Source organism: Neofelis nebulosa, chromosome 12, assembly GCF_028018385.1.
Source record: "Neofelis nebulosa isolate mNeoNeb1 chromosome 12, mNeoNeb1.pri, whole genome shotgun sequence".
Lineage (NCBI taxonomy): Eukaryota > Metazoa > Chordata > Mammalia > Carnivora > Felidae > Neofelis > Neofelis nebulosa.
Window position 1 is genome coordinate 5,030,579 of NC_080793.1, and position 12,264 is coordinate 5,042,842.

General features: G+C 53.0%; 1 protein-coding gene across 6 annotated transcripts in view; it reads left to right on the plus strand.

Moving 5' to 3' along the window:
- MED27 (mediator complex subunit 27) overlaps nt 1–12,264 on the plus strand; it is a 243,482-nt gene that overhangs the window by 178,772 nt on the left and 52,446 nt on the right. For all 6 annotated transcript variants that reach the window (XM_058693746.1, XM_058693745.1, XM_058693747.1 and 3 more), the window contains one exon: nt 2,953–2,994. In XM_058693746.1, the coding sequence (XP_058549729.1) occupies nt 2,953–2,994 (42 nt within the window). The remainder of the gene's footprint in view (nt 1–2,952; nt 2,995–12,264) is intronic.

A 12,264-nucleotide genomic window follows, 5' to 3' on the forward strand; every position in this document is an offset into this window, starting at 1 on the left:
CCTGTGTTTATGTCTTAGTCTGCCTACGTCTGATGGGAACAGGCAGGCAGGAGGGATAAACCGTGGAGAACCTCGGAAGAAACATCTGTGGGCTTCAAATGGAAGGAGAACGGCATCAGTTCCAAGTAGAGACACTGATGCTTTTCTCCCTAAAATGTAGATTTAGAATCTTTGGCATCTCCCTGTCGTCTTGGCAGTGATTTGGTAGAGCTAAGAGCTACAAAAAAAAAAAAAAAAAAAAAAAAAAAAAAAATCATTCTTATTCGTTCTGCCCTCTCTGAATAATCTTTAAGTGCAGGATTTTAAAGCCCTGGGCTACACTGTGGCCCTGAGAACCCAGCAGGGACCTGACTTCCCCTAGGCACGACCGGCTGGCCGGCCGCTTTTCTTCCCCACAATGGACAGTGTGGGGAATTCATTTCATAGAGTTCTTCTGAGGTTTCCTTCGGAGTTACCCGGAGGTAACATGTCACTTTTCCCCCTACAGATTGCTAACCTGCCAAATTAAAATTCTAACGCCTAAAGATTTTTTTTTTTTAATCAAGTGGTTTAAGTGGAGGTGGGGGGTGGGCAGGGGACAGTGACTGAACATTGATACCTCCTTTCTGGAGAGCAGCTGAGCCAGAGTAGAAGGAACAGGGTCAGTTAGGGGCGTCTGTGGAAACCGGGAAGGAGCTGGTAACAGCAGGGGGAACGGGGAGGGGTGGGCCAATTCGAGTGAACGTTCAGGTGGTGTTCTTCCAGTCCTTTTCCTGGGCTTGGGTCAGCTGAGCCTGCCCTCTCCAGCAGGAGCCACGCCGGGGGTCAAAGGGCTTCCTCAGAATCCTCTCCGCCTCCTCCTTGGCCTGAAAGTTCTCAAACACGGCAAAGTTTACATGAAACTAATTCTGAACAGGAAGAAGCCGGGGAGAACCGAATGCATGCCAGCTCACAGACTACCTTTTGATTTCCAAGGACCATTTTCAGAAAAGCAGGTTTTGGTGTTTTCCTCAGAACAAAACAAAACCCTGAAGTGGTCCAGCCAAGCAAAACACTCCACTCCCTGTCTTCTGAGAGGAATCGTCCCATCTGATTGCTTCTCTTGTTCCCAGGTGCTCCAAAATCAATAACACAACCTATAGGCCATGCAGTCATATCTCAGGCTTCTACCTTGACCAGCGGCCAACCCCAAAGGCAGGTTCCAAGAGGCCCATTGACCAGCTGTTTCAGTTTGTTCAGCTCTTGAACTCCTATATTAGAGTTGGAGGGGGACATACCCAGGGGACATACTGACAGCCCGTCTTTTAATCTGCACTATGCTTGAGCCAGCACTGTGTTGGGGGTCATTGTCTTTTTGCTGTACTTAATTTGTTCTAAACTCATGAAACAATGAGAATGCATTGACTCGATTCATCACAACAAAACTGTAAAACAAAAATCCTTCTGATTAGAATACGCCACCGAAGTGCCCTGTGCAAGATCAGATAGAGCCAGAGGAGGACTGGCCTGGGCTTACTCCAAGCCCTAGCCGGGATCTCCTGCTCCCTCGTTTGTGAAGGAGGGGTGTGCGAGATCAAGGGTCCCTGGCCTGACTGGCCACCACAGTTGTGTCACCGTTTGGGAAGCAAAGCTAAAACAGACAGACAAATGAACAGATTCTCAGGCCCACTTGTAAAACTGCTAATTCAGACACTCCTGGGGAGGAACCAAGGAATCTGTACATCAAAAGCAAAAAACAAAAACAAAAAAGCCCCGCAGCTTCTGGCTTCAGCCAAGTTTGAGCACCACAGGGGGAGACCATCCATAAGTAAGCCCCTCCAGATTACCACAGGCAATCAGATGGCTCCGAACCATTGTCTCATTCTGGAAAGCAAGGTTGCTAGTGGGACCAGCCACACTGGCTTATTCCAGGGATTAAGTGAGAGTGCATATGGGGGGCCCAGGGTGGTGCTTGGCATGGAACAGGTCCTCAGCAGCTGGAAGCTGGTAGCTTTCCTCCACTCGGCAAAGACCTACTGATGTCTATGACATGCTAGGTCCCACATCAGGACAACATGAGCAAAAGAACGTTCCAGGCTGGGGGCGCCTGGGTAGCTCATTCGATTGAGCGTCCGACTCTTGATTTCAGCTCAAGTCATGACCTCACAGTTGATTGGATCGAGCCCCACATTGGGCTCTGTGCTGATAGCTCAGAGCCGGCTTGGGATTCTCTCTCTCTCTCTCTCTCTCTCTCTCTCTCTCTCTCTCTCTCTCCCTCTCTCCTTCTCTCACTCTCCCCCTCTCTCCCTCTCTCCCTCTCTCCCTCTCTCCCTCTCTCCCTCTCTCCCTCTCTCCCTCTCTCCCTCTCCCCCTCTCTCCCTCTCCCCCTCTCTCCCTCTCCCTCTCTCTGCTCCTCCCCTGCTCTCCCTCTCTCTCTTAAATAAACTTAAAAAAAAAAGTTCCAGACAGTTTTAAGCACAATGAAAATTTCAAATTTTTAAAAAGACCAAGAGAATCAAGATAGCACGTGTGGAAATAATATCTTAGACATGGTAACTGGGATATGACTCTCTAATAAGGTGACATTGGAGCTGCGGAGAGCTACGAGGAGCCATGTGAGGATTTCAGGCAAAGGGTACAGCAAGTGTAAAGGTCCTGAGGCGGGATTGACATGGGCATTCAAGAGAACCATGGTAGGAGTCCAGGTTAGAAGAGTGAGCCAGAAGCTCAGTTCATGTGGCCTTGGATGCAGCAGGTGGCTCCAACTGACTTCTCTGTGTCCCTTCTGTTGGCTTCCTTAAATCACTGACAGGCTGAGAAAGATGAAGGTCAAGCAGGACATTTGAGATGCCTGTGCAATGCCATGGTTCTGTTATTCCGTAATCACGTTTATTATTTCAAGCTGACAGGTATAGCAGGGGTTACAGCGTCATCTCTTGAAGTCCAAAATTCTAAAAGCGATGCTGATGATGCTTTTCTCTCTTTCCCCCCCAGCTTGATATATGGTCCAAATCCAACTATCAAGTTTTCCAGAAGGTAAGCTTTATTTTTTGCTTCTTACTCATGAGGCAGTAAGAGAAATGTGAATGCTTTAAAGTATAAACATTGGTCTTAAGTTAGAGGGTTGTTTTGTGTGTGTGTGTGTGTGTGTGTGTGTGTGTGTGTGTGTGTGTGTGTGTTTAATGAAAAAAGCCAGACACAAAAGGTTGCTCACGATACGATTCCACTTATATGACATTCTAGAAAAGAGAAAACCTTAGGGACAGAAATCAGACCAGTGGTTTCCAGGGGCTAGGAGTAAGGGCAAGAGATTGTCCCCAAAGGGGCAAGAGGAGATGTGTTAGGGTGATGGAAATATTCTGAATCTTAATTGTGGTGGTGATTGCACACTATTATGTTTCCAAACTCCTGGAACCGTATACCTACCCTAGAGGAAGACCTGCGTTTTCCTTCCTATACAGGGGCCACCCCAGTCCTTCCCTCCTATGTTTGTCTCCAGTGAGTCGCCTTTACTGGGCACATAAAACACTTCACTTCTGCCTCTTCTGGTCACCAGACGTGTGGGGGTTTGCCCCACAACAACAGGCAAGTCCCGGACCCCAGCTGGATGCCCTACAGCTTAGCTGAGTCTGACCCTGTGTACCTGGAGATACCACAGTGACAAGTTTGGGTTATCACCCGTGCTTCTGTGCTACCAGCCGTAGATTAGAGGTTCCCCAGCGCCCATCTGTTAATTCGCCAGAGCAGCTCGCGCAACTCAGGGACATGCCTACTTAGCTCCTCCCAGTTTATTAAAGGACCCGAGAAAGGATACAGGTGAACAGCCAGATGAAGAGGCACACAGGGCAAGGTCTGGGAGGGTCTCAAGCACGGACGCTTCTGTCCCTGTGGAGTGGGGGCACATCACCCTTCTGGGGTTGTGTTGGCCAGTCTGGAAGCGCCCCGAGCCCTGTACTACTGGGATTTTAAGATTTTCTTTTCTTTTCTTTCTTTCTTTCTTTCTTTTTTTTTTAATTTTTTAATGTCTATTTATTTTTGAGACAGAGGGAGACAGAGCACGAGTGGGGGAGGGCCAGAGAGAGAGGGAGACACAGAATCTGAAACAGGCTCCAGGCTCCAAGCTGTCAGCACAGAGCCTGATGCGGGGCTCGAACCCACGAACCGTGAGATCGTGACCTGAGCCGAAGTCGGATGCTTAACCGACTGAGCCACCCAGGGGCCCCAAGATTTTATTTTTAAGTAATCTCTACACCCAGCGTGGGGCTCGAACTCACAACTCTTGAGATCAAGAGTCCACCAACTGAGCCAGCGCAGCACCCCTGTGCTGCTGGGAGTTCATGGAGGCCCCCTCACGCAGACATACTCGATCATTAACTCTGTTTCCAGCCCCACTCCCTTTCTCTGGAGGATGGGGGATGGGACGGAAAATTCTAAGCCTCTAATTACTCTGATCATGGCTTGGTCTTTCTGGTGACCAGCCCCCATCCAGGTGCCCACCCATGGTGCCCTCATTAGAACGAGGGATACCCCTAGCACTCTGTCGCTTAGGGTTTCAGGAGCTCTATGCCAGGAACCAGGGACGGAGGTGAAAAAAATACATGTATTTTTTCCTGTTCTCTCACACCTACAAAAGGTGAGTTTTGCTGTACAGAAATCAGACCTTAAAAAAAAAAAAAAAAAAAACACACAGAGGCTTTTGAGTTCCAAGCTAACCCAGTTTTTGAGCTCCGTTCTTCAGAGCCCTGTGGTCTACGCAGGTGCCTAGCACAGGCTGAGAGAGGCAGGCTGGCCCCGTCTTCACCCTACCCCCACCCCCACCTAACACTCTGGTGACTTCTTTTTCCAATGTCGGGCTTCCCCATGAAATGGTGTTTGGGAAATGTCGGAAGAAAGGCAATGTGGCTACAGAAGATCCTCTCCCAGCTTCTGATGGTGGAAGGGGCCCTTCCCCGGAGCAGCTCGGCACCTGGGGCTTACGCGGGCTCCCCGCACCGCCCCCCCCCCACAGCGCCCCAGCCGGTTCCCCTGCGGGGTACCAGCTACTTTCCCCTGCCCTCAGCCGCCCCCCGTCTCTGCTTTCACTCGGCAGCGGACATGATGGAGTCGGTTGCGATTTCCTCTGCTGCCTCATCGGGCTCAGCAACAGCTATTTGTTGAGCCCCTTTTGCCACGTGCCAGGCACCGCGCGAGGTGCTAGGGATACAAGGGAAAACGAGACAGACGAGGAAGATGATGACTCTAGGTTGTTAATGAGGGCCCGAAGTCCAGAACAGGAGGGGCCCCTCTCGTCGGGGCGGTGCGGGAGGACTTTATGGGGCAAAACCTAACAGGACGGGCACCTCATGAGACGCGCCGGTCGTGCGGAGAGCCACGGGAGACGCTCGGCGGGCCACGGAAGCGGCAGCCCAGAAACCTGGTGTTGAGGAGCACGTTCTAAGAACCATCGGAAGCCTGGGCCATCGGAGCGTGCAGTGGAGCAGAGAGGCAGAGCCCAGGCTGGGCAGGTGCCTCTAGGTCCTGCTGCAGAATTTGGATCTTATTCTCGATTCCATTGAAGGGATTGGTGCGGAGGAGGGACACGGTTTTGAAAGCTGAGCCCACATCATTTCCACTTGAGTCATAGTTGCGTCCAAGGGATGCCAGGTAGCTTAGAGGGAGAGCACAGAGGTTTGTTGTTTTTTTTGGTTTTTTTTGTAATGCAGGTGAAATTCACACAACATAAAATTAACACAATTCTGTGATTTATAGAACCTTTGTGGTGCTGTGGAACCCTCTACTCCCAAAACCTTTTCATCACCTCGAAAGGAGACCCCGTCCCCATTAAGCAGTGAGCTTAAGGCTTTTGTATCAAAGCAGCATAATGGACCAGCCCTCTAATGGTGTTTAATACATCACTTCACGTCGTTCCCTGGACCCTTGTACATGAAAGGCTAGGATAGGACAGATGCCTGGGGCTAGGAGAGGGGTCTGAGACGCAACACCACACATTTAGGGAGCCTGTAAAAGCATTAAAGTTTCATGATCTTTTTTTTTTTTCTTTTTTAATGTTTTTTTGAGAGATAGACAGTATGAGCAGGGGAGGGGCGGAGAGAGAGGGAGACACAGAATCCGAAGCAGGCTCCAGACTCCGAGCTGTCAGCACAGAGCCCTACCTGGGGCTCAAACCCATGAACCGTGAGATCATGACCTGAGCCGAAGTGAGACGCTTAACCGACTGAGCCACCCAAGCGCCCCTAAAGCTTCACGATCTTATCACAGTCAAATAGAACATGCAATCCTGGGTTGGATCCTGAAACAAAAAGAGGATGTTAATGAGAAAATGAGTTGAATCAATAGTAAGTAACCAATGCTGGTTTCTTAGTTGTGCCAAGGGTACCCGGTCGTGAAGGATATTAACAGGGGGAAACTGGGCGAGGGGTACGTGGGAGCTGCGTGCACCATCGTTGTAACTTTTCTAGTCCAAAATTGAGTTTATTTTAAAAAGAAAATCATGGCCTTGACTCCTCTAACACTCCTTTACCCAGCTGAGCTAGCTAGAAGGAGAATGGAGAAAAGAGCCGCCGACTCTCGGCCCAGAGCCTGCAGGAAAATGTGTGTGGTCACGGGCAGGCTGTAGTGCGTACAGCTGCATGTGAGTCGTAGCGTCCTTATCTAAGCGACCATACCTGCGGCACGTACTAGTTGAGCATGCGTAAGGTCTCAGCCTTGAGTGCCGACTTTATCCAGGCTGACTGCGTTCGTCAGTTTTCTCCCAGCAGCTGTGGAAAAGCATTCTAAAGAGAAAGGACAGCCGTCATTATCTTGCGCTGTGTGTCGCCTCGATAGTGAGGAGCATTAAAGTGGTTTTGTTTTCCTAACCTGCTTCCTCTTGGTGTCCCTCTGTGGTATTGCGATGAGCTCCCTTCCCCGGGCTCCGCACAGGCAGGCGGTGGCTTCGGGGAGCCATGAGCATTGCAGACCATAACCTGGCCTTTTGACAATGGTCCAATTTCCATACAAATACCCCGTGTGACAAGGGCTTGCACATGCTTGCCTTTGCATATGTGTGTGTGTGTGTGTGTGTGTGTGTGTGTGTGTGTGTGTGTATTTTAATGTTCTGTGTAGTATTAAGTATTTTTGAATGCGAGCGTAAAGTTTATTAGGAAGTTGTAAAATGTGTGAGACACAGATTTGGTGAGGCATAGATGTGGAGAGACAGTGCTGTATTTTTATTCTACCTCCCCTAAAAATAACCTGCCAAGCACTCTTTGTATTTGTTTAAAACCACAAACACACACAGAAGCAGTGTTTAAAATTTGGTATTAGTCTAGCCAGAGACGTGGAGCAGCACCCCCTCCCCAGTTCCTCCCTCGTAGTTTATGTAACGCGTCTGAAGCAGGAGAAGCGGACGCGTTTGTAGGGATGGGGGTTTTACCTCAACTGCTGATCGGCGCGTTGTATGTGGGCAGAGCCCTTTGTGACGCTCCTTGTCATCCGTACCTTCGACTGTTACCTAAATGGACTTGACCTCTGATACTGACCTGTACTCAATTAACGAGCCGTAATTTGGGGATAGGTGATGGTACCCTCTGATTACAGGGAGTGAAGAGTCCTTTTCCTGTTCCAGGGGCAGGTAAGGGTTTGCGGGTTAAAGAGTCCTCTGGCTTCCCGACTAAAACATTGTCTGTTTGCTGTCAGTGTAAGGAAGATACTGGAAAATAGTACAGAATTAAGCTCAATCTTTTATCAGTGAAGCTTTTAACTAATCATCATCACATGGAAAGGGTTTGGGGTTTTGTTTAAAAAGTCCTGTGTTTGCGGGAGACGCTGGTGGGGAGGATGGGGACACATAGTGTGGCCTCGCTCACGAAGGGGCAGGACGGTACCGTGCTTATTTTTCTGTGTGAGTCTCGGGCCGCGTTGGGGGACAGGGGACACACCGCACGATAGAGCAAAGCTGGGGCCACTTTGCTGCGGGTTCTGAGGATCTGGTGCGATTTTTGGGATGCTATTTGGCATTTCAGATTCAGAATGCCAACAGAGAAGAGTTAGGGGGCAACACTTCTAAACTCTGCCTTTTAGTCTCCGCTCTGTCTCAGCATCCTATTTGCTGCTTGTCCACCCACTTAGATTTCGGGTGTCCCCGATCGACGTTCCTGGTAGCAGTCCCCAGAAAGCAACTGACAGTGCCGTGGAAAACGTCCCCTCCTGCCTGGCGTCGGCCCTCTGACACCCACGCAGGCGGACCAGGCAGGGGAGGGCGAGTTATCCCCACTGTCTGGAAAGGCCGGACCCGAATCAGGAGCAGAGTGCATTTTCAGACGACAGTGACACGGTCAAGGAGCATCCTTGGTCATCGGTAAGAGGGGCTCTCCCCGGCAGAAAACAGCGCCCGTGGTGACAGGTGCCGCAGCTGTGTGCCGCCGGCCCCGGCCTCCTCGAACGGCGGGAGGCACCCTCTCCCAGCATTGCCGTGCCGCAGAGCGCCAGGACTTCCTTCGCCATGTGGTGGCAGTTACCGTGGATTGTGTATTTCCCTGCCCGCAAGCAGCCGCGGCGGCCGCAGAGAGAGGCGTGCTGGGAAGGTGGGACCCCTCCCGGGTCTTGCCCTCGATGTGACAAAGCAAGGTGGTGGGAGGGGGGCTGCTTCACAGAGCCGCGCGGAGCTCACGCTTGCCTTTTTATTCCCGGAAGATAATGTCAGGAGCTAAGAGAATAGAAGCACACGCCTGTCAAATCCTCCTCAGGCCGCGTGCGCGGGACTCCCTGGGTCAAAGACAGGCACACGAGGTCCTGTCGCAAGTCCCCCCACGTGAATCGAAATGTGGCCTGCCTTTTGTCTGCAGCGGGGACTGTCAGTAGGCCCTTTCCCTCTTCCTCATTAGACCCCTTCCCCCGGCGGAGGGCTGGGGACAGCGTGCTGTGGGGCCACAGCTGCCGACAGGCTCCTGTCATTTCCTGCGGTGCCCCGGAGGCTCTGTGCGCTTCGTCCTAGGGCGAAGAGGCTTTTTATAGCCGGCCCGTCTCCAGCAGAGCAGACTCGGAGAATGGGACTTAGGAATGGGGGGCCGTCTGAAAGGGCAGAAGCACAAAGAGCCAGGAAGGGTTTCAGGCATGTTCGTCTTCTCCTGACATTTAAACTCTGCAGGGGCAGCCACCGTTTTGATCTTTAGCCTCCTCGTTTCAAAACCGTGTGCGTTTTCATCCCGGCACTTAGGAAGAGTGCGAGCAAATCTGCGGCTACTTCCTGCGTTAAGTCCCGGCGGGGAGGCTGAGAGGTGGGGGCGCGTGTGCAGCCGAGACGGGCAGGTGGGGACGGGAGAGATCGTACCACGGGGGCTGGCGCATCCTTCGCGGCGTTTCCACTCGGAGGGAAGCACAGAAGCCGTAGCCCGCGGATGCCCAGCTCGGAGTCCACAGTCATCGTTCCAGAGGCTTCAGAGGAAAGCGCGGCCCTCCCTGGGCCGTGCGGTCGCAGAACGAACTGCGGCATTTGGCACTGTGTTCCTGTGCCTCCCGTTGCTGCCTCGTGTGCCCTGGCGCTCCCAGAAACATAAAACGGGGTGCGAGGGCCAGCGGGCCAACCCCAGACCAGGGGCGGTGCCAGAGGAAGGCCTGCGGGAGCCAGGACCGGGCCATCGACTCGCTTCAGGGAAGGAACGGTGGCAGACAATTCCAGGGTCGTCCCTGAGGGCAGCCTTTCCCCGAGCCGAGAGCCGGGCCGTATTGAGCGGGTTGGATAAGCAGAAGGAAGACGGGAGTGGATGTTGTGGCGCTCCAGCCCGAGGGGCCCTGGGCGCTGAGAGTGGCGGGGACGGATCATCACTGTCCGCCTACTGCTTGAGTACTGTTTCATCACCACCTTTTCTTGTAAGGGGCACGTGCGAGTATCCACAGAACAGATTCGATCATTCATTTCCCCCTCGCGATAGCCCGATACCGTCCTCCACAAGGCGCCCTCCGCCACCGCCGAGCGTGGTAATGCCCGAGAGCCTTGTCCGGGTACCTGCTCGTACACTGTTCCGCGGTGGGGGTGGAGCGGGAGGGCGCGGCCCACCCTGCTGGAGGCGGTTCTCGGCTCTCTGCCGTTAGAGGAGGCAGGGAGTCGGCCTCATCTCTGTAGCCGGCTTCTTCCTGACGGGTGGCCCGGGGCTCCGTGCGCTCCAGGCCAGAATCCGGCAAGTGCTTCCGGGAATCCCGGCCCCCCCGCATTTCCCAGCCCTGTTCCCACGGGCCACCAGGCTGCCTCGCCCCCCCCCCCCCCAATCTCGGGCCCCGGTCAGCATTTCCCGCAGTGACCCTTCCAGAGACTGGCAGTCCGGCACAGTGACTGAGAGCCGTTCTGCCAGGTGACCGCTACTCCCTCTGTGGCCTGACTTGCCTCAGTTTCCCCATGTGTAAGATGGAGATCAGACGAATACTCGCCTCAGAGAAGTGGTGGGAGGTTGAGTCGACAGGCATGGAATGCACGGGGCGCCTCCAGTCCGTGGCTCCCCCGACTTCCCTCGGGTGCTCGTCCGCAGTGACCGCTCTCCTCTCCTAGGGGAGCTCTCCTCCCCCGGCCCATCTCCCGCCTCGCTGACCCCTCCTCATGTCTCCTCTTGTCTTCACTGTCACCTCTTCGCAGTCTCTTCACTGTGGACACAGTAGAGAAGACTCGGGCTCTGGGGTCGGCCGGGCCTGGATGTGCAACCGGCTCTCCCCTGCACCTGGGGGGCTCAGTCGGTGAAGCGTCCGACTTCGGCTCAGGTCATGATCTAACAGTCTGTGGTTCGAGCCCCGCGTCGGGCTCTGTGCTGACAGCTCGGAGCCCGGAGCTGCTTCAGATTCTGTGTCTCCCTCTCTCTCTGCCCTTCCCCTGCTTGCGCTCTCTCTCTCTCTCTCTCTCAAGAATAAATAAACACTTAAAAATATTTTTAAAAAAGAGGGGCGCCTGGGTGGCGCAGTCGGTTAAGCGTCCGACTTCAACCAGGTCACGATCTCGCGGTCCGTGAGTTCGAGCCCCGCGTCAGGCTCTGGGCTGATGGCTCGGAGCCTGGAGCCTGTTTCCGATTCTGTGTCTCCCTCTCTCTCTGCCCCTCCCCCGTTCATGCTCTGTCTCTCTCTGTCCCAAAAATAAATAAAAAACGTTGAAAAAAAAAATTAAAAAAAAAAATATTTAAAAAAAAGAAAAAAAGAACCTACTTTGTGGGGGTACATAACGTGAGGATTCTGCATGATGATAAAGCTTAAGAAGTGCTTGGCACTGTGGTTGCCCAGAGGAAGTGCTCAGTGAGTGATAGCTGCTGTTACCCTACGGGGGAAGGGACACGGAACTCAGAATCCATGGCCAAATATATACATACAGCCCGCTTGACGTTACGTGTTCTTAGTGAGGTAATCCAAAGACCAGCTGCCACAACAACCCACATGCTCCCACCAAAGCGACAGCCATCTTCAGTTCTGTCCGGGCATATGACCGCCCCACCCGGGCACAAAGTGAGCCGTACCCAAAATTACCACCACCCAGCAGTGCCTCTTGGGCAGCCGTGACGTGCTGGCATAGAATCATGGTCCCACGACCTGAAACATTCCCCCGTGTCCTGAGAGGCCCAGTGGCACCTCTGGTGATCCCCAGAAGGCGCCCGAGAGCAATGTGTTCCGCCCTGACGCCCCATCTCCCCCACCCAGCAGGACCTGGGCAGAAGGCAGCCAGCATCAGGGCATCAGGGCTCTCTCCCAGCTCTGCAGACTCTGTTCTTTTCCCTGCGGTTGCCTCGGTTTTGATAGGGAAGTAGGTGGTATTGTCTGGGTTTTCTTGGGAGCCCAGATGTCTTTGGATGTGTTTCTCTAACTGCAAGGCTGTTCCTGCAGAAAATAACATCACACCAAGTGGGTACAGAACAGTTCAGGTGTCTTTGGGCTTGGACTCTCCTGGCAGCCAGCAACAGAATCTGGCATTTTACCATCTGGAAAGCATGGAACTGTTTTTTGTTCATCTAAATGAAGAGCTTTAATTCCTTAATCCTGGGAAATGTCAAGGACCTTTTGTGTGCAGCTCCTCTCAGCCCTGCACAAGGCCTGTGGCAGAAGCTTGAGGCTGGTCAGGACTCTGGAGAGTTCCCTCGTGGCCACCCTGGGCTTTCCCCGTTCACCCAGGCCCTCCTCCCGGCAGCGCCCCGTGACCTCTGCCTTTCCCACTCCCACACCTCCACTCTGCTCCCCGAACGCCACTGGCCAAAAATAAATCAATAGAATCTCGCCTACGTTGTCTGTCATTCACTCAGGGTCCTACCAGGTGAGTGGCACCAGCACGGGGCCCCCTTTTTGAGCACTCTCCTCTCTATA